Source organism: Trichoplax adhaerens, genomic scaffold, assembly GCF_000150275.1.
Source record: "Trichoplax adhaerens TRIADscaffold_38 genomic scaffold, whole genome shotgun sequence".
NCBI classification, from domain to species: domain Eukaryota; kingdom Metazoa; phylum Placozoa; class Uniplacotomia; order Trichoplacea; family Trichoplacidae; genus Trichoplax; species Trichoplax adhaerens.
The window spans coordinates 284363-307911 of NW_002060978.1; the positions used below are offsets into that span (position 1 = coordinate 284363).

Sequence of the window (23549 nt, forward strand, 5' to 3'; positions counted from 1 at the left end):
TCCAGTCACGGACTACAGTATCAATTAAATGTCTTCAGCTGAACCTTCTCAGGCGTCCACTTTCAATACCGTAGATTGTTGTCAACTGGCGATTGTTGATGTGATTGTTTACTTCGTCAGTGATAACCGATGTTGCCGAAATTCAGCAGCTAAAACTTGGACCATGACTAATCGCATCAGTTCATCAGTTCTTGCTGTTTTGGCTACACTCTGCAAAGTAAATGAGTAGGAGAGTTATGTAGAGGATCGTTATTGAGTACAGTGTGTCAATACTTGTGGATTACAACGATGCCGACAGTTGTAGTTAGTATAGCAAGCGATAGCGTAATAAGTATTTTGCGCCATTCTACCACTGTATAGAATAGATCATGAGGAGTAATACTGTACAGTCTAGTCATTTCTTGATGGGTTATGTGTGCTAGCATACTACAGATGGAGTAAAACTGTACAACTGTTCAGTATCATCGGCCACCAGAACCAAGACTAGTTGAGGTAGTTAAGAGGAGATCAAAATTGACTACAGCTTTTCAGCAGTAAGTCTCTCGTTACAAGTAACAACCATGCATGCAATTCCAATGAGTTCAGATAGGATCGATGGAGCCAATGACGAATAGTAGATTGGGCCTCCTCTCGCTCTTACAACTTGACTTAAAATACCATGACAGAAGAAGGAGAAATTTTTCTGTGATGCAAATACATTCGATTAAATGATGCTGGATAGCAAGCAATATCTTGTCCATTGATACATACATATACGTGTGTATTTCCAGATCTATTCAATATGGACTATTCAGGAGAAGTCGGAGAATTCGATATTTCAGACTACCTGCAATCGGATATGCCCGTCAGACAATTTGATGACACTTTAGCAAAACTTGAATGCGATCCGTATTCATCGTTGATTAGCAATAATTCTGCTAGCATGGATGAAATCAAGCCAGTCAACGATAATAAGAAAGCGGCTATCATAAGTCAGTTAAGAGAACAGGAACAATTGAAGCAGAAACAACTTGAACAGCAAAGGCAGCTAGACGAATTGAGGCAACAACAGAAATTATTACAAGATCAACTTCAAAAAAGTCAAACAGGTGTTGGTACCCTGCCGAGTGTTGTAACACTAAGCATGCAAGCACCAATACTTCCTAATGCGACATCCGCTTATACACATAGTACGCCGATAGTGGGAACGACTCAACAACCACAGGTTAGAATTAAAAGTAATGGTTATACCTTGATTAATTTCGACCCTTGTTTTTATGTCGTAACTGATTCTTAAATTAGATATCTACATCTTAATCTTCTTAGCTTGAGAATAAATTTGTTTCGGTTTGCAAAATAATCGTTATCGCTTACTGTTACAGTTCTATTCATATTGTGCATTCGATATCTACGTGTATACTCAAGATAGAAATATTAGGAAGGACTACTATTTTAAATAACGTTACTCCATTCAGTTTTTCTACTGCACTAGTTGGAAGGCATTTATTTGCTTTCTGTACTCCAACTGAAATTATCAACTACTATTTTTCTAATATCGTGCGTGACACATCAAAGGTTTTACATACTTTTGACTAAATATCATGGCCGTCTTCGGTGTAGGTTGTACTATACCACCATAACCAACAGTAGATGTATTTATGAATTTGCTTACCAAAACGTACTGCTTGATGGTGTATTGATTAAAATTATTATCGATTGATAGATTGTGTTGGCTCCGCAAGTCAAGCCTGAGGTAGCTTCTACCAAGCCTTCGGCTGTCAGCGTTGCATTCACCTCCGGTTCTGTAAGTTATACCAATCTTGTAAACACAAGTGGCGTACCGACAGTTATCGGAAGATCAAATGGAAATTTGGATAGTGAAAAAGTTCCCATCAACAGGATTTTAAATAGCAGTTCTACACCAGTTCAGAACGTCAGCAAAAGTGAGCGAAGATCGGCTCACAACGCTATTGAACGACGCTACCGTACTAGTATCAATGATCGTATCATAGAACTGAAAGATTTGCTTGTTGGTCCAGACACTAAGGTTTGCTGCAAAGATCATCAGAAATTGGCAGTAATACTGATAGTAAAATCATGTATTTCTTCTATCTAATTATAGAATTTTTAATTTGTATTAATAAATGGCGTAATTGTCTTGTATGTTTTTACTTTTGAAACCGTTAATAGATGAACAAGGCTGGTATTTTACGAAAAGCTATAGAATACATTCGATATATACAAGACGTTAACAAAAGACTTGAAAAAGAAAATATAGCACTTAAAGAAGGTATAGTCAGTCACACTAATGTATTTTTAGTAGGAATTTTATAATGTCTCCTCTAGGCTGCTCATGAACGAATATCGGATTATCAATATTTTATGCTTACTCTTAACAAATTGACGTTTTTTAGGTAAATCAGAATCGCTTGCAAAATTACCTCAAATGCAAAGTGGAAATAGCAATTCTTACCAACAGCCTACACCACCAATTTCGTCTGACGATGAAAGCAATCTTACTCCCAGCCCTACAAGTAGCAGCGCTGATAGCGAAGATTTAAAGATGAAGATTGATATTCCGAGAGGAATCCATGACAGCACCCGAGTTGGTTTATGTGTGTTTTTGTTTACTTTTTTATTATTTAACCCTTTCAATATGGCTTCACTTCAACAAAATGGCACTCCGGATGATGCTATGTCTCCTCGCGTTGGTGGTCGTATCTTACAAAGTGTAAGATATCCTAAATTTGATTGATAATAAAAAGGCTATATGACACGTTATCGTAAGTAAACGGGACCGCTTATTCTTTTTAGGAGGAAAGTATCGAACCTGTTACTGATATGATGAATGCAGCTTTTGGTTGGAGTTTCCGCATCGTCATGGCAATCGCATGTATACTCTATATATTTGCTTTCGGCGAACCGGTTTCTAGACCAAATTCTAAATCGGCAGTGCATTATTCTCGTAATTTTCATCAAGCAGATATCGATCTTAAGAAGGTGAATAAATCTGTATTCAATTATGTGTTCAAATTGTATGCAATACTAAGCTAGGTGTATTTTCTTTATTAGGGAGATTATACATCAGCTGTTCGTCATCTACGTATGAGTTTGCGATCTTTAGGACGTTCACAACCCATGTCAACTTTCGACTTGATCTCAAGTTTAATATGGCAAATTTTTTTTCAAGTTCTAAATTTATTCTGGATTGGTCGGTGGTTGTCGCTTTTACCAGGTTTCGGTTTGAATTTTAGGAAAGAAAGTAGGAAAAATGACGATGCGCGCTCTTCAGCAAAGAATGCTGCTTTAGCTTATCATCGACTAAACCAACTAACACTTACCGGTAAGTGCTGCTATTTAATTAATCGTATTTAATGTTACAGATAACTACACATGTAGTTCAACATATGGTACATGAAATTTATTCGTATATTATTTAAACCATTTTCCATTAGGTCACAATCCTGTATCAAATTTATCAGCTATCAATTGTGCACTAACGGCAGTAAATCTGAGTGAATTAGCATGTGATAAATTATCCAAGGAAGACAAGGTCGACATTTTGGTATCAACAGCGTTTGCTTTGAAAAGACACCTATTTAGACCGTTAGATGTCTCTTCTGTTAGTGATGCTTTATTTAATATCGTTTTATTGATTATATTGGCACTTGTATTTTTAGAAATAAGTACCTATTGATATTTTATTATAGCGATTATACCTCAGCATTTCTCGCAAAATATGTCAGCTACATCCTGATAGAGCTTTGTCAGGCTATCAGTGGTTGTTTGATCCACGTGGACATAAATTTTTCACGTCTGGCAATTGGTCGAGCAAAGAGGAAGACAGCATCTGGTCACTCGTAGAAAATAGCTGTACGTGGTTTTATCAATAGAATTTTTGTTGATGTTTTGACATTAGTATTATTGTGGTATCTAGAATTTAATCAAATCAGTCTAAGGGGCTTATTGACGTTCTGTCTTCGAATTTGTGATATTAGATAACCCAAACACTCACTTCAAGAGGTGTTTCAGAGAACACTTACTGCAGCATTCGTTAGAAGCCCTTTTAGTTCCTGGCGCAATGGATGATAAAGACCGCAGGGTTACAATTGCTGATACAATTAATTGCTTACGTTTACTGCGTGAGCAGGCGGAATTATCGGGAAATATTCCCGAAAATGTTACGATAGGTGACGCTGCAGCTAAAGCTCTTAGTAGCGATGTAGTTGCAAAATGGTGGTCTTCTGTTGGCTTGGTCTGGGCGCATTGGTTGAAAGGTGATAATAATTCTGCTAACAATTACTTTAAGGAAGTGGAAGAAATGCCTGAACTAATGAAGCAGCTAAAGTAAGCAGTATCTTTGCTGAATTTGATAGAACTGTTAGCATCATTGTACTTTGTCCATTGTATATTAATTTGCTCTTGTTTACAGGGATCCTTTGTATGCTACTATTACCATAGCCTATCGTGCACGTCAAATGGTAAATTCTCCGGAAAATGTACCAGCAGATTGTTTTAATTTATGCAATGACGCTGGGCAACTAATACAAGAGAGTATAACATCAACTAGTCATCATTCGAACAATAAGCTACTTAGAGTGAGTTTATTAAAGTATAAATTTTATTATAGCAACTATCGTTAGTCTAAATATAACATACTTTTGTGTTATTCTCCATAATTAGTACGCCCAACTTCTGTGTGTCGAATGTTTGGCAACTACACGTGTTGCATTGTGGGAAAGTGATTGCAGTAAGCCGAAGCAGTCTTTATCTTGTAGTGAACATCTCAAAGGATTTCGCCAAGATATTCACACGTTGCAATCCTTTGCTCAGCAATTTACACTTGCTCAACCTCGCGTAAGTGAATAGCCTTCAGCTACATTTTAATTATTAATAATATTATTTGTTTATATTGGGATGCTTATGACCCTGTAAATTTCTTTTTTATCACAGTTATTCTTGTATAAGGCCGTCGTAAGAATTATGGCCCGCGCCAATCCTGCTATAACACAACAGTTGATTGACCGTTGTATGCATTCAAACTTACGCTACCGTGGATCTGGCTTAACTAGTGAACAAGGTAGGTTTATACAAATTATACGACCTTAATATTTTTTATTATTGACAATGTATCTCACTGTTTTTATGCTTTAATTTCAGTTGTAAGGGTAAATGACAGAAATTCTGCTGACGCGCTCATTTTGGCACATCGATATTTACCGAAAGCGATGTTATCGACACCTGCTATGAACGCTGATGCTATCGGCAATGTAGCTAGAGCATTAGAAAGTATTGGAGATATTAGCAAGTTAAAGGAATGTCAACGTTTACTGATGAGTCTAGGCCCTGGAAAGATACAAACTACATTGTAGAAAGTGCGCTGCAGCTGTTTTGATTTCATGATGCACCCGTTCCTATTGGTAAGGAATTGAATTATGTAGCTATCTGATTATCCATGTACCGCAAAGTCAAAATAATTAGAGCTAAATTTATTCCTTGTAAATTCTGACCCTTTAGCGTTAAAATACTTACGCTGTATTGCGGTAGATAAAGGTTTCCTTGAGATCATACAATAAAATTTGTAAATTACTTGTGCACAGAATTTATCATTCCGTAATTAGTACATGTATGTGATCTTATTTATATTAATGCATTCCGTGATATTTTTGGAAAAGCTATAGATGATAATGGTACTATATATGTCATTAAAGTGGATTTATTGTAATTGTGGAATTCGAATGATCTATCCAACACAGCACTATTCGTAATTATATGACTAATGTAAATTACTAAAGTGGATAAATGTACTTACACGCGCCTCTATTAAAGAGTATGAGCCTTGTGTATAAACAGATACTGGTTTGATACTGGCTGGATAAAGCTAGTGCAATTGTCCTACTGATATCTTATTAGAATGGTTAATTGTAGAAACTTTTAAAAGTATAGCATCAATTATTCCTTGATATTGCTCATTAACAATTGGATGGAATGATTAATTGATTTTATTCTTATTGTATATTAAGATATGGCAGATATGTTCTACTAATAAGATTTTGTCCAAATTTTAAATGTGGAGTGTAATAAACTCAGAATGCTCATAGGTTATACAGTTTAGTCTTCAATTAATGAGTGCATATGAAGCAAGAATACATTCGATGGTGTTTGAAGTATGTGCAAGTGATGCAGTGAATTGCATAGTATACATCTGCCAACTAGAATATTTCTTTTGTTTGCATCTCTAAATGCCAGATCTACTGTAAGCCAAAATTAGTGTATGGCCATGGATTACTAAATACTTCTGGTCTCGCCACTTTTAAAATTAAAGTGAAATACATTAACAATCAATTTTAAAACCGTAATTTTAGACAGTCTAGTATCAATGAATGAGAGAATACGCCACTGTACTTTTACATACTGATATGATATGATATACTGTAATTGTTCTTTTACGCGAAAAGATATGCCAGCAATCAGTGTACCTGTCAGTGCAATAATAAAAATAAAATATAACTGTTGAACTTCTACTAGATTGCAGGCTGCAGGATAGTTCTCAAACTAGCTGTAAGTCATAAATAATTAAAAAGGCGTTAGTATGCGACTACATACTGATTCTAATGCTACAACGTTGATTAGCTCAATTTAATTAATTAGCATCGCAATGCCGGGTCGCTAGTTATGCGTTTCTATAAACTGAGTACAGTGCTACTGCCGTAATATTCATATTTTAACATAGGTTATATCTGACTACTCAAGTCAAACCTAATTAATCTATAGTCTTGCCAAAAACTATCCAAAGATAACAATACTCTTAATATAGATGCTTTATTTTTGTGTTGCAATAATGCAATTAATTTAAAACCGTCTTTAAATCTGAAATTTATTCAAAAAAAGTCATTTAAAATTACAAATGGCAAGTTATCTGTTACCTGAAGCAGTTATGTTGAACAATTTAACCAGACATTTTTAATGATATTTACAAATTAAAAAGACACTGCAATGCATACTTGATTTAGAATACAAATTATCAGGCAATCTGAATAAAATGACTTGTTTTCGGGCAGTATCAATACGCTACCACATTGTTACTCTTTAACGAGCTATAGGTATACCTTAGCTAATGAAAAGCAATGTTAATATAATCCATTGTACGATTAGTTGTGCAAAATAATGAGTAGTTATTCACTAATGTTTACAGATAGTAATCTATTAACTGACAATATTATCAGAGCCCATTTGACCTTTAATCTTGGTTCAATGCTACATCGATTTATCAATTTCGTATTTTTATAATATATACGAATTCTAAGATTCATCGAAGCTTTTTTGTGTTCTGATCTATCCCTTATTGCAACATCAACAGTATCCTGAATATCCCAAACTTTAGAGCCATGTTGTATATAGTCTTCAGTTAGCTGATATTCATTATAATATTCTTACGGTCATAGATGTTAGAAATGTCTAACTATCTCAACTGTGATAATATCGCTTGAAACAATTTTATTTCAATGCTGTCTCTCAACAATCAATCGCTGGAATGGATACGTAAAGAAGATGACTCGATATTAAATATTTATTTTACTAAGATTTTAGCTAATAGGGATGATAAATCAATCTGTACATCGTAATAAAAGCCTTTAGTTTTTGATGACTGGTATTGTCAAATAAAAGAAAGACAGGATCTTTTGTAATAAACAGATACATACTATTTTCTCTCTTAAAATCCTAATGATGCAAAAATAATGATCGAACGTGTTAATCAAGTTTACTCAGTTTTGGAAAGTGGCATAAAATTGCTCTAAATTTAGCGTAGACAGTTGGTATGTTTAACAACTTCTAAATTTGGATTTGTTGCTACAAAATTTGATGCTTTAAATTATATAGTAAAAGTTACATTTAAGTATATTTGTTTCAAATTCGATCAGGACGACTTCTTGAATAATTACGGTATCCATTTAACTGCTATAATAAAAGACTAATAATTAATTTTAGAACGTGAATATATTCTAGGTTAGAATATATTCAGGAAGTAATATTAACTTTCAAAGTTGTTAAAAATCAATTTGGACAGTTGTAGTTTGAAACAGCTGACAAATTTTGAAATCGTAAATTTTTGCTCTATTTCTATCTGTTAATTTGCAATGAAATTATTCATAGATTATCGTGCTGGACCACCTGGTCGTAACCTCATTGATTATTGTTTGAATAAGTCGTGAAATCGTCATAAAATAATCATTTAAACTGAGGGTATTCTAGAAGCATTTGTTTTTAATTAATGCTTGTTGTGCCATTAAAGGTCATCATGGCACTTCATAGAAATTACATTTCATCGCAGACGTAGAAATTGCGCCTTTAGGATTTAAAATTACTTATTATAGTGCTTAGATCAAGAACCAAATACATTTGTATACCGAAGCACTCACCTAAGCCAAATGTGTCGCCCAAATTAAAATTTAAATTGTTCAAATAAAATCAAGGTTTCTGATTTTGCATGTTATTTTTTATGGACATCATATTACTAATTGTTTGTAAATCCTAGTTTGTTGATTTAGGAATAAAATTAAACTTTCAAGTGTGCTCGTTGTTATGATTTAAATTATATGACATGCTTGTATCGATAGAAAATAAAAAGATTTACATCACTAAAGGACTTAAATAGCGATATCAATTGTATAACAGTAGCGATTGCCATATTCTCTAGTATTATTATCTTCAATGGCATATCTTTACAAAGCGATAGACGATTGGCATTGACTTTCAGCAGTTGTAGCAACCTTATAAAAAAATAAAAGAGAAAAAGATTGAGTGACGAATTATTTTCGATCTTATGTTAACAGAGAGTAGATATTAATTTATAAAAATTAAAATTAATATACTTGTTTAGCTAAATTATACGACCATCTGGCGAGTTGTGTATGTAGACAAATGGATTATAATAAGTTGTAATTGAAATAGTAACAATCAAAAATGATGGCGACAATTAGTGATCACTTTATCTATCAATTGATTATCAATTGGTTTTTGAAAGGTTTTTAATGATTGATTATAAGCATAATATTATATAAAATGGACTTATCAATAAAAATAATCATGTTGATTACTTTCATGCAAAAATAACTCAACAGAATCGCTTCAACAATGATTCTTCGAAATAGAATTGAATCTATTTTGACTGCATAATATCAATTAATGTTAATCTAACTATAATCAGATCATTTTAGATTTGACTTTTGTTTTCGCTATAATGAACTTATTGATACCGATGATTTATAGATATAAGCGTGCATGTATTGAATGTAAAGAGTTTATTTTATTTGTTTATTATCGACTAATTGTTGAGACAGGAGTTTAAATATCAAGGTATACGGTATCCTATTAAATTGAATTGTTCCAATAAATGATTGCCGTCTATTTACTCTCTTTCATTGTTTGATTAGTCGTTATTTGACTGTTAAGTTTTAATTTAAACCTTATGTGATTAATTAAGTGCAACAACACCTTTGATTGTAATCGAAATTGGTCTATACTGTATTGACACTAGATAAATAAGAAATGCTTTATTGCGACGGAATTTATTTCTCTACCGATATTTATAAAATTTAATGATAATTGATTTGCTTACTGTAATTTATGATTGATATTGTGTATCATTTTAATCATTGTTAAATCCAATGGACGATCCTTATTGAACCAATAAATTACATTAACCTTCGAATACAGAATTGATTAAAATGATTTATATAGTAATATAATGTTACTTTCGTTACCCCACCTTGATCGATCAAATCATAACATTATCTAATTATAGCATATGGTATTCACTATCCAGACTTCAAACGGATGTCAATTCTCATATTTGACTTTTATTCTATAATGATTATTTATAGATTCTGAACTATAGAATTTCATATTTAGAGGTTATTAATTGACGCTTAATTGCTAGGAGAAATGATCACTTCTAGCCATATGTAAAATCGTTGTTTAAGTAGTAGTTAGAAGCGACATTGTTTGTAGACATGGCTAGGTTTCTATATTGTGGTGATAATATAATTTAAAGGCTATTATTTTTCTATCTGCTTGAAAATTATGAAAACTAATTTATTCTAAGTAAAATCTCTACCTTCATGTTGAGCTTAGTAGATAGGTAACAATGCATTTTTTTTGTACGATAGGGATATACACTACATTATCTATAGTCTTTAAATGCTGATGATATGAAGTTATGAAATAAAAACTGATCGACTGATTTACATACTTTTTATTTCATATTCGCTTGTAATTCTATGCTAACACCATAAGCGAAATAAAAAAATAGTAAGATTGAATTAAGGACTCATATAAGCTATATCATTGCTCATGATGATTTTATATGCTGTACCTACCGTTAAAAGTAGATCAATTCAACTTTTACTATCATAATATCATAAACTGATTTAATAAGAAAATCTTGCATAAAAATAATAATATTTTCAAGATCGATATTCATGAGCTTCCAAAATGAACATTTGAAGTCTTCCATGAAAAAACAAGAGAAGCATAGAGTCCATTACAGACCAGAATTATCCACAATCAGTTTATCAGTTTATGGTAAAATTGAAGTTTGTGAATAAAGAAAATCGTCTTATGCCAAGATCCCTTGAGTAAAAATGATACAAGGCATTAAAGGTCTAAAATGCATCGTTTACTATCTAGATTTAATTCTGAAAATAGCCTCAATTAAAGAATTACAAATAGTTGCCATGACTCATTGTCTAAGAATTCGACAGAAAATTGATTTAAAACTAATCTTCGTTAGTATTGCTTTTTCATTCTGCTATTAGGTTACGAGATTTGCTGATGTTTTGAATAGTTAGGAAAGCCTATCAAGAGTAATCAATCGTTACTAAAATGTTCATTTAGTTAGCTGCAATTTTTTTAAAACTTGGAGCAGTATGTCTCCTCATGTACTACGGCGTAATTAACGATGTTAAAACGAATGAGCTTAAATTCTGTCAACCTTTTTAATATTTATAATGATTAATCAAGTATTTATGCCTCTGTCATAAAACAGCTTTACAACAAGATAACGTAATATATGGTCAATAAGTCAATTCCTTGAACAACGTATCAAGGAACGATATCTGCACTATCACAAACACTTTTGCTCTACTAGCAGACTACACAAAGACTTAAACGCCTCGTATTTTACGTTAAGCACTAAGTTGGAAATCCGCTTTATTACACGATATACTGCATTTATATACTCTTCTTTAATAGTTCATGAGTCATAGTTAATACAATTAACATTGGAATTATTTACTGAATTAGGTATTAATTTTAGCTACTGCTCCCTTTATGCAGACAACAGTATTTACGAACATAGACATGTAATGACTAATACAGAATAGTTAGATTACGATATGTCCTATCACGGAGCATTTCCATGATAATTTACGATCTACCATAAGTAAATTACAATCATAATGATTGGAACTGTAAGTAGATGATTTGGATTCCCTATTATATCTATTAATTTCAGTATGTGTATAAGTGTCACTGTCATAAAAAGTCAGTGCTATATTAAAACACAGCATATCCAAATTAGAAGTTAACTAAATAAGGATGGGCTAAAAGAATTATCCTAACATAGATATTTCTACTGTAATACAGTACATAACACTGTCACAGCCTCAAATGTCCATTCTAAGGCTAATTAAAGAAGCTCTGTTGACATTTAGAGAAAGGCATATTAGTTATTAGACATAACAATTGTTTCAATACGAAATATTCACGAGAATAAGTGTAATGTAACTAGTATTGTGACTGTAGACTATTAGCCATGTTTAGTATAATGTACGGTAGATATTTATCTTAAGAGATATTTGGTAGCTATAACTATAGACTGTAGTGGTATAGACTCTACGATAGAGTACAGATGACTATATACAGTAAGGTGTTGAGCTACTAATAAGGCTATAGGTAAAAAATAGAACTGTAAATTATATATTAGGATATGGTTAATTCATTGTACTTTGGCTGGTGCGAATAATGTCTACGTAAGTACTGTAGTCGTATCCATATCAGATTAATGATGGTCCGCTATAAAATAGTGTTACTAAGAATAATTTAACTATTTGTAAAATAAGGTAAAAGATTGTCATTCGGATTGTAGCTGGGAATGCTACGATAAATATAAAAGCATGCAACTCTAGCTTATTCCGTTAGTTCGTTGTAGAAGTCTTTAGTAGTAGTATTTGGCTAGAGTAGAGCTGTATGTAGTTAATCTTAGTATAAGATTCAATAAAGCTCTTATTTTTCTAAAATTTGGAATTTCGTGATTGGTATATATCACAACAAGTTATCATATATAGGTGTCCCAGGGGTGGCGATGATTGAGCTATGTTCTCTTTTCCATCTATGCTTATATAGTAATATAGATATCGGGTTATCTTATTTGAATGATCAACTGTAAAATAATCCAATAGAAGTTAAAGTTGGTTCACCGATAACCTTAGTTTATTATCTTTTTTGGAATGATAGATTGCAGTAATATACATACAAACATTTTAAGGAGGAAGCTAGTTAAGAATGATCGGTAAATTTATTATTGAATGACGTCAATCCGGGACAAAATTAAATGCGACTTTAATTAAAATTTTATTCGTGGTATTTTTCAAGGACTTTACATAATCGTGCATGATAGTCTTGTTTAATTTACTTTGTTATTGATATAAAATTGCCGAGAATTTATACATCAAGTTATAATTACTACTGTTCCTTTTGAATCGATAATAATTATTCGTAATTTTTAAATAATTTACCTTAAAAATTTATAGATTTAAACCATTGAAATCGTTTGCTATTTAGATTATCAATCAATGATGTCTAGTTTATTTTTATTTCACAAATGCATGAGCATTGAAGGTATTGTCAGATGCGAAAATTTTTTCGGCTGACATCATCCTTAAGGATTTAAATACTGCATTACTGAGAAACATTTGTATATACTAATTGTACTTATTTCGGTACTTACTCTTATTCTAATTTAATTTATCATCGCTTTAACTTACAATGAAAATTTATTGTAATGTAATTCATTGCGGCTGTAAGAAATCGTTTCTGCGAAAAATTTGTTAAATTTGAATATTGGATGATATTATAATTGTATTAGAATAAGTAGATAATCAGCAACTATTATTATGATCGTGTCAATCACAAATTTAGGCCTGACTCTATTATCGATTAGATAATTCTTCTTCACTATCAGATAGTGGATATTGGCCAGGAGATCCTTTACTTTCGTTTTCATCATGATCTTGTCCATCTAACTTATTGTCCTTTTTCCACTTTACGCGACGATTCTGGAACCATATTTTAACTTGCTTCTCCGATAAATTTAACATATTAGCAATCTCAATCCTCCTCAGTCGCGATAGATATCGGCTACTGTTGAACTCCTTTTCTAATTCTAATAACTGCATACTGGTATAAGCTGTTCGTATACGCTTAGTTCTGGAAGAATGACTGGTCGATTTCATGCTAGTTTTATCTATGGAAAAGGTTAAATTATCAAGCTTAATATTAGGTTCAAATCAATTCAGAATGATCAAGTTGACAATTTTAATTCTACTTTAAATGAACGCGAAGAAAAGGCTTTCAATACCTTGCAAGAATTTACTTGCTTTACAATATGTTAAATGGTCTAACAACAGTATGGCGAAAGATAATTACAATTATCGAAAGACTCTAATTTGAGGAAGTATCATATACACACTTCTAATTAAATTAATCTATAGAATAAAATATCAACTGATTGGTTTATTAGCATCTAAGTGAAAATAGTCATGATTTTGAATATCGATTGATAACTGAAAATAGAATAAAAACAATTTTTATCTAGTCCTAACTTCGAACCACTCTGTGACTTTTCGATATTACAGTAGTGTTTATACTATTAATTTAGTAAATTTCTATTGCATTACGAGATGCATATAGAGGTTATTCTCCTATATTTTTCTGTTCGCTTATAAAATCTTTTACCTGATGCTAAATCTGGATGTTGTTGAGTGTCGGTATTTTGGATTCCTTGGAAGGCTGGTAATGATTGGTGATGATGGTTGTCCAATCGATATTGTTGCTGATGGTATATGGCAGGATCGACTATAGGCGATGGCTTTACTAGAACTGGCCAAGTGACAGTTGATTTGGGTATACAGACTTGACATGATGAATAATTGGGGTTGCTATCATGAGGCCAAGAGTGATAATTCGACGGCAGATAAAATGGTGCCATCATGGAAGAACCGTTAATGATGGCATTGGTTGGATTACCTGGACCGATTAAACTTTCAATTTTAAAAGATGTATTGGCCATGTTTTACCTGTTAAATATTGTTATAAAATTCTAGCATAAACTAATTTATCAATGAATCAATTGTGGCAATAATTGAAAATGATGATTAGTGTTTAAACAGATATGGATAGTAGTTAAAACTTTAAAGTCTAAATTGATGTTAGCAGTAATTAAGTTTAACTATCAATGTTGTTAACTCAGGCGATGAATGATGGAATGTGATAATTTTTTACTAGCTCAGGGCTTTTATATACTAGCATGATGTTATAGATATATATAATACATTTAATTGATATGGGAAAAAGAGGAGTGGAAAATAACAATTTGCTTCTCTGTATTTATAAATACTTTTTATTTTCGTCGCTAATTCTAACAATTAATGAATATTTTAATAATTTAATACCAATTGTCACCCAGGCACGTTGTCAATAGTAAATAGACATTTGTTAGTTAAAATTTTTGCAATTATACGTGTATATCTACTTGATTTACATATATTCAATAGACGATAGAACATGCTTTAATGCCATAGTATTTACTTAATTCTCTTTTCCAATATTTATCTATATCAAGACTGTCTATTCCTAAAATAGTGAGAACATGATTTAGACTTGTTTCTGTCGTGCAAAGTCATTTTTATCGTCATCATTAACTTAATTGGCAATGAATGAATCTTTCTAACATTATACGCGTTATTATTCCACCAATTATTAAATAAAAATAATTTTTATAAAAATTAAAAATTGACATGCTGTTGTGACAGGCTAAAAAAATCCAGTGATATCATCAATACTATTGGAAACTAGTCATCACGACTAATGAATGTATAAATAGGGTGGAGAATAAGAGTATATAGCAACAATTAAGAGGGCATGCAATTCAAGGAAATCCCAAATGGACGGAATATCGATCAAAAAATAGATTGCTATGATAATAATAATAACGATAATACAATAAAATGATGGAAGATAATAGTCAATAAGATAAGAATCTACTTTTAAGTTTAATTTCTGATAATAGTTTAAATTCTTTTCATGAGAATACGTTTATAATAGGTATCACCTGTGCTTTTTATTAACATAAATCAATAGTTGATTCCTTTGCCAACAGTTCTATTATCATTTTTATTTAATTCATCGATTTATTTATGTATAACGGCAGGTTAATGATAACAAAGCTAGCGGGTCAGTATCAACAAAAATACTGTTCTATTTGACGATTAATTATCAATACAAATCCATGAAGGTAAAATAGAGTAAGGATTGAAGAAAGGCTGTAGGTGTTCAATTTTATATCATATACGATGTTCAACGTAACAATCATCGATTCAAACTAATTAAATTAACAATTGATCTATTTAAATCTAGTAGTATGGTTGTTAGCAGTTGTTACAATTTTAAAGATAAATTATAATTATTTTTATCAATAATAACCACTGGCCATTTCGCAGCATTATGGATTGTAATGTGAGCATGAAATAGCCAAGTAATGATTCGCTGTACAATAGATAGTAGTATATTAAGGTTTAACTTATAGAGCTACTATCTGATTCGAAATGGGCTAGTTACGTAGACAGAAACTCTATAGACCTAATTCATTGAGAGATAGTTAAATCGAATTTTATAAGGAGCTTTACCTTAGTAGTTAATTAATCTTTTAACTTTGATAGTAATAGTGACTGAGACGAAGTAGCTCATTGAGAAAATTACTCATTATCTGAAAATATCGCTGTTACTAATTATGAAATGATAGCTGTGCATAAACGTGACATTTTTGTATTCTCTAGGCCAAAGATATTCGACGATATTTAATATTATCAACGGGTGGTGTTTCTCACCATCATGATAAAATTAATCGATATTTGTATATATCCTTTCTTTAGTGACAGTAACTCAACTTAGTTTAAAAAGGTATAATTAAAGTTTGATGTAAGGTAATGATCGCGCATATTAACTATATAGCTGTTTTAGCATAATAAAAATTGAACTATTATGGATCGTCAATACTGAAAGACATCGAATTACTTATAACATAAAGCTTACTACATTAACAACATGTAGGATTAATATTTTCGCTGTCTTATGAAAGTCAGACAGGCCGTAACACTTTGCATTACTTATAAAGCAAGGGTTAATTAAGCAAATAAAGAAGAATATATGGATAACTCAAGGGTAAATATAGCACAGTTATAATAGCAAATGATGCAGGCGTTCAATTGTCTTTATAGAAAACGAATCACTTTACATATTTAAATGTCACAGTATGGTTGTGTTTCAAAATTATTAAATTCCACTTTAGTAGTAACATTGTAACCCATCATCACTAGATTAGTTGGAGCTGGAAGGAACATTTGTTGGCTTTTAATAATGGAATAAAAAATGAATATAGTTAATTTTTGTGGATTTAATATTTGATTTGTTGAGCTTAGAAATTAGAACATTCGTCGAGTAGCATATAGATAACTGATCATTTGATTAGTATTATTTCTATGTATTCTATTTCCGAAGCATATTAACAATCTTATTTAACTGTACGGATAGGATTCAAAGTTGCCTATTTACTATAGTGAAATATCATCAAATTGTAAGAATATTTAGTAACATTTAAAAAAGAGCTATGGTAATTTGTAACTGGATACTGTTGGCAGTTTTGATTGTCTAAGATGATGTGGATTAAAGTTCTATAATTAGATCTACTTAAAAAATAATACGTTGGTAAAATAATAAGTGTTGCGCGAAGTGGAAGTGGTGCTAAGTTATCGTTGAGCAGTTTATCACCTACTGAGATGGATTTAATAATAGTGATTACTAATTCCTGATAAATGCTACAAATAAATAGCAGTATTAAATTAATTGTTCTTTATTCCAACTAGGAGAGCGTTTAGCATCATTTTCGTAAAATATATCTTATGCTACCAGACCCAAGTTAAGAGAAAGCAAGACTCTTGAATTGTTCAGGCTAAGTCCGATTTAGGCAATACGAGTAGGATCTGTTGCTCGTTTACATTTTCGTCTAGCCACTAAAATAAATATTATGATGATCAATTGATTAGACTTTGTTGCGTTGGTAATAAAGGCAAAAATCAGTACTGTAAATTTAATAAACTGTACTATCAATCAGCATTTTAAATTGAGATTGATTTCATTAATTTGATGGAGTGATGATTTCAGGGTGAAATTGATCTAAACACGAACATTCTACGTCGTGCAAGAAGAACTTGATAGAATTCAAGCTAATAGATAAAGGATAGATTGTATTGAAAAGGAATGACAGCTTGCTAATGCACGCTATAATTACAATATAATATTATCTATAGCTCTAATTGCCTCCATAATCAAGATAAGATTGATAGTAGTTGAGATAAGACGTTACGCTTTCTATTGTAATTATCTTTGTCCTAGATAATAAATAACTTTTATAACCAGAAAATAACCTCAATAGCTGATGTTGGCATAGAATGAGACTTATTTATCAACAATTTAATTGTTATGTTAATATCATTGAGTTCGATATTAAACAATCGGCGCTTTTTTAGAATGATCGCATTCGGTTACTCCGTTGTTTCGTTATTTTAAGTTTATTTTATTGTTCTCAATTTTGTCTTTCTTATAGGTTTGTTGTATTACATAAGCGAGAAGAAACTTTACGTGCCAACATGATCCATTTTTCTCTCATGACTTTAATCTGTACTAAATTCTCGCATTGTATTTAAGTGTAGCTGAATGCAAACAAGTTTGCATAAGAAATTCCAATCATACTTTAAGTAAATCGATTAAATTTAGTCACATTAGACAGAAGTCAGCTTGAATAGTCTAATTTGTTCTTTTCCAATCTTCAAAGGATTTTATAAAATTGGTTGTGTTACACTAATAAGATGAGTATTGATTACTGTAAGGAGTAAAAGTACATCTATTAATAATCCATAAACAGTCACTATTATTTTTATCTGTCGAATGGACATACGTAGAATGAAAGGAATGAGATCATATTGTTCACAAGCATCGGATGATTGCTGGATTTGCTTTATTATGACAGACCTAGAATAAGTTTGACGAACTAATTGGACATTGTTTTACATGCTGACGACAATTCTCAATGTATGAACAGAATAACGATAATGCAAGACAGAGGTTTGATTACGGATCTTATCTGTCATTAATAGACTGTGTAACTGTTATATATATCCTGCGGCAATCATTAAAAACATAATCCGGTGCTTTTATAATATCAAGATAATAGTGCCTAGAGTACTAATGTAAAACCAACATAGATCTGACTTTATCTTCAAATAGCTTTAATAAAATAACCTTAATACTTTTAACCGTAAAAACTTTCTCTGATTCATACTTAATGCAATATAATGTAGTAGATATGATATACTTTTAAGGGCGGAATTTCTTTATCTATAGGCTGATCATTTACGAGACCTCTGCTTTTATATTTAATACTCTTGTAATTCACTTTTCTTCTTTCGTAGTCTGAAGTGTAAATTTAGTTTTAAGAAAGTAGCACTCTGTAATGTAACTTAGTATTGTGATTGTAGACTATTAGCCATGTTTAGTATAATGTACTGTAAATACTTATCCTAAGAGATATTTGGTAGCTATAACTATAGACTGTAGTGGTATAGACTCTATGCTAGAGTACAGATGACTATATACAGTAAGGTGTTGAGCTACTAATAAGGCTATAGGTAAAAAATAGAACTGTAAATTATATATTAGGATATGGTTAATTCATTGTACTTTGGCTGGTGCGAATAATGTCTACGTAAGTACTGTAGTCGTATCCATATCAGATTAATGATGGTCCGCTGTAAAATAGTGTTACTAAGAATAATTTAACTATTTGTAAAATAAGGTAAAAGATTGTCATGCGGATTGTAGCTGCGAATGCTACGAAAAATATAAAAGCATGCAACTCTAGATTATTCCGTTAGTTCGCTGTAAAAGTCTTTAGTAGTAGTATTCGGCTAGAGTAGAGCTGTATGTAGTTAATCTTAGTATAAGATTCAATAAAGCTCTTATTTTTCTAAAATTTGGAATTTCGTTATCTGTATACAGTATATCACACACTCCAATGACAGCCATCTTTTGCTAATTATTTATCGAAGCTTACAGTAGGATTGAGATTCTGTATTATTGATGTTTACACTTATCTTTTACAAGTAGTTCAAGGCTTTATTAATAGCTTGGACAATCATTTCACGATTAATATTTAAATGATGCAGATAGTTTTCTGTTCTGGTAAATGGTACATAATAGACCACGGTTGTAGACTCAAACATAAAATGTCTACATTTTATGTGTCCCACAGCTTAAAAATTAATCAGTACCATTTTATACAACTTTTGTTATCTTTCGATATTATTTCTTGTTTTACAGTTAGATCCTATTATTTCATATTAGTTAAATTTGTATATGGCTACTAGTTATAATCATTTTTAAATATAACAAAAAATTCAGTCATTAAAGGCTATAAGTAGCATTAATATTTAACTCAATTAAATTATAATGGTTGTTTATTCATCTTTTAAGGTGAATTTTCCCCATTGTTGTTAATGTTTCTAATATTAGTAATGTCATAGCTCAATTTTAAATGTTTACTATTAGCTCTCTGACTTTTCTTTCTGTCAAGTTTTAGATAGAGCATATCAAGTTCTATCATTTAGCTTGCTATCCACTGTACTTCTGTTAAAAATTAAGGATGAGAAATTGATACAGAGTATGAAGTATCGATAACCAAAATTTGTATGAAACTTACCATGATAGTATAAAGCACAATTTTTTTATAAATATGAATGTTAAGCGGGTAATTCTACTCAATATTCCTTTACAACTACATTAGCTGGTCGGGCTTTATTATAATAAGTGATAGTGAGAATATAAGACTCTTATCTTGGTCGAAGTAAAACTAAAAGCACAGATATGAAGTTTATATCAATATTTATTGATCATTTTATTATTATGAATTAGCGTGCTGATCCAGCAAATTTATTTTAGCTTCCAGGCTGTTTGTAAATTAGCTTTAACGATATATAACATGCTAATGCGCAAGATAGTAGGCCTTAATAGCTTAGGTGAAATATATGCCAAAGTCTTGTTTTCTGTTTAATTAATGTTGCCAAAATATGTAATATTAACTAAAGCATCTAATGATGACCAGTAGCTGACCATTGCATATACGATTTAGGAATGGCTTAAGAATTAACTGTGAATTACCGATTACAAAATTAATTTGTATTGTATAAGATTGTAAAAATTATATAAAGTGAATTTTAAATTTGTTATTGCCGTACTAATACCAGTAAATTGCCTACGTTGTTCTCTTTAAACATTAGTCATTTTATTTAAGCGTTAAAAACTATATTTTTGGTACAATTCAAAGTAAATGTCATGGCTTAATAAATATTTAAAAATCTAGAAAATTTATACTAGAATTTAAATGAAGTTGTGATGGAATTTGAACCACTATTATTCTAAAATAGCTTAAATGTTAATTTTAAAAATAAATACCACAAAATGATTATATGATTTGACAAAATTTTAATTATCATATTGCCAATTAATTTTTAACTTAAGGTCTTCGCAATAATTGTGGATTGAAAATCTGTTCAAGAGGGCGCTGTGTCTACATGTTAGGGAAATCTTGCCTTCCATAGATCAAAGGGCTTTTCTATATGAATAGATGTTTAGATGTGAACGTATTTGTAAAGCTTTCAATTATTGGCATAAACAAGCATGTATATTATACAACTATTAATTGTTAAGGTGTATTAAATTTATAATTATCCAGTAATATGAATAGTTTGGAAGTAATTTTATATAGGTAAATAACTCAATTTATTTTTATTTTATGAAATAATAATTATCATTCCAGGAAATGTTATCTTTTACTTCAGGAAAATCATACTTTCACTATGGTTTCTAATTCAATTCATTCCCTTGTATTTTATTTTCACATAGTATTAATATAAGTTTACAACTAAATATTTTATGTGCTTGTCACAACCCTCACTTGTGGCAAAGGAAAGTAAAGAACTCTAGTGTAGTTACTTAAAACTTGGGCTATTTCTCCCAGTACTTTCAGTTTCTATGAGAGAAGTATTTGAGAACTCGATTTCTCGGCTGATCTCCACAGACAACTGACTAATTATTACACTATTCTTCAAGATATGAGTCTTGCCGTTTCTTGAGCAATTACTTTCTTTATTCTACAAATACACGCGCTTAAATAGGTTTCTACAGTGAATTCCAATATTAACGAGTGAGAATTCATGCTTTACAAGTTACATTAATTAGTATAATACCATTACTAAATATACATGTCGATATTCTCAGACTTAGATAGCTACAAGCTATCAGGTGTTAAGACGCTTAACCTTCATCCATATACAGCTCAATTTTTAGAGATTAACATACCTTATTAACCTACAGTAAATTAACTGCTAACAACTTCTATTTTTATCTCATTTCTACCATCCTATTATCAGCTACAAGCGCATTAAAACATAGCACATAACCTTATCTTATCTATTCATAAGCATTCATTAATTTACAGTTACTTAATTAGTAACGGCGTACCGTGACAGTGCTTAATAAAGTTATTTGGTAGTTTATTCTTCCTGGTAAATGTAATTACTACGATAGCTGAATTGAAAGTGCTTATTGAATTTGAAAGATTGCATAACGCTGTTTTAAATGTCTTCCTAGAATGAAAAAAATATTGTCTAATCATAAGGCAATTAATATTTAAAGATACTGCAGGATTATAATCATCATGATGTTCCATACGTTGCAGTTTCTTTTTGTTTATAAATTGCTTCAATATTAGAAAACAGGTTTATTTATTACTTGCCTTATTTGGTAGTGTTATCTTCTCCACTGCTAGATGGAATTTTAATTATTGATGGCTATTTGCGAATATGTTAATGAATAATAGATCAACTGGCGTCTGCAGTGAAAGCCAGGGTGAAATTTATTTCCGTCCTGCCTCATAATAGTTTGATATAAATTTAGTTTCTAATTTTTGTTCCAATGACCGCATGAGTCACTTTTATATACTAATGTAAGCTATGTAAGGTAACGCAGTAAGAGAGATAATTGAATAGCTACAGATTAACTTGATATTATGAGTTCTAGTTGGAAATCAGTCGCAATCGCTTCAGAGGAATAAGACGGTTTTAACTTTTAGACTGGTTGGTAATAACTTTTGAATGCATCTACCACGTATTTAAAATCTCATTGGTAAAGATCTGATAGTCATGAAAAGAAAATAAGTTATCTTCATCATCAAATAATTATAATTATTGATGACAGTAACTTGAAATATTCTAATGATAATCGGGGCGATTCCAGCAATTTGTAGAAAAACTTAAACATTAGAAAAATACAAGTCAATCGTACTCGATAGATCCTTCTTGATATAGTAGTACGGTACCAATAAATGACTCTAATGAATTTGTTTGAGTAATTGAATTAGGTAAAACGTTCATAAATGCCTAAAGGTTATCTTAACTATATATAATTGTCTTACTTAAGTGATTGACATTCTATTGATACCTTTAGGATAATGGTATTTTAAATTCCAACATAAATGGTTAAAAGACATTTCACTAATAAGTGCTAATTCGGTAAACTTTTACGCACATTACTACTAGAGGATTAAAGTGAAGGTAGATTTTACTAAACTAGCAGACTATCATTAAATATCTGCTATAAATAATTAATGAACAGTTGACTGAATATGTAATTTTGTTAAATGCAGGCGATACAATAATTCCGCTATTATAAAATTTGCCATCAGGATGCCGTTGTACTTCCAACAATAATAACGAATGATGGAAAATTATCAATTTTGTCTTTTCTATGTGGCAGATTTTAATCAGCTGCAACTTTAGGGCCTTAAAAGTATGAATAAGTTCTATTTAATAATGTGAATGCTATATGTGTCCTTTGGCTTATATCAACCATAAAAAGCAATAAACATTATTGCATATAGAAATATTAGGCGGCTATGTTCTAAAGCCTCTTACATAAATTGATATTGCGTAGCATCTTTCGTCTTGAGAATTACAGAATTACTAAGATCAATTAATCTTATGGCTTAAGAGATCGGTAAATAAGCACTCTTTAAAGTGAATTATGTCTTTAAAAATATTTCTATTTCAATTTTTGATGGGGTTCAGAAGGTATAAACACGTGGATTCATTTAATTTTATTCACCATTGCCGATAAGAATA

The 23549-nt window shown here is 31.1% G+C and overlaps 2 protein-coding genes across 2 annotated transcripts; one reads left to right on the forward strand and one right to left on the reverse strand.

Annotated features, from left to right (window-relative positions):
- Positions 1-781: 781 nt before the first annotated feature.
- Positions 782-5351, forward strand: TRIADDRAFT_62233 (uncharacterized protein; the record flags this gene model as incomplete). Its single annotated transcript, XM_002118145.1, has 13 exons — positions 782-1204; positions 1703-2026; positions 2170-2269; positions 2394-2710; positions 2794-2979; positions 3052-3322; positions 3435-3601; positions 3690-3852; positions 3978-4326; positions 4412-4577; positions 4663-4836; positions 4933-5059; positions 5140-5351. 13 exons carry the CDS (start codon positions 782-784, stop codon positions 5349-5351), a joined length of 2979 nt encoding a protein of 992 aa, XP_002118181.1.
- A 7839-nt stretch (positions 5352-13190) lies between these two features.
- Positions 13191-14329, reverse strand: TRIADDRAFT_33728 (trox-2 homeobox transcription factor; the record flags this gene model as incomplete). Its single annotated transcript, XM_002118165.1, has 2 exons — positions 13191-13504; positions 13996-14329. 2 exons carry the CDS (start codon positions 14327-14329, stop codon positions 13191-13193), a joined length of 648 nt encoding a protein of 215 aa, XP_002118201.1.
- Positions 14330-23549: the final 9220 nt, after the last annotated feature.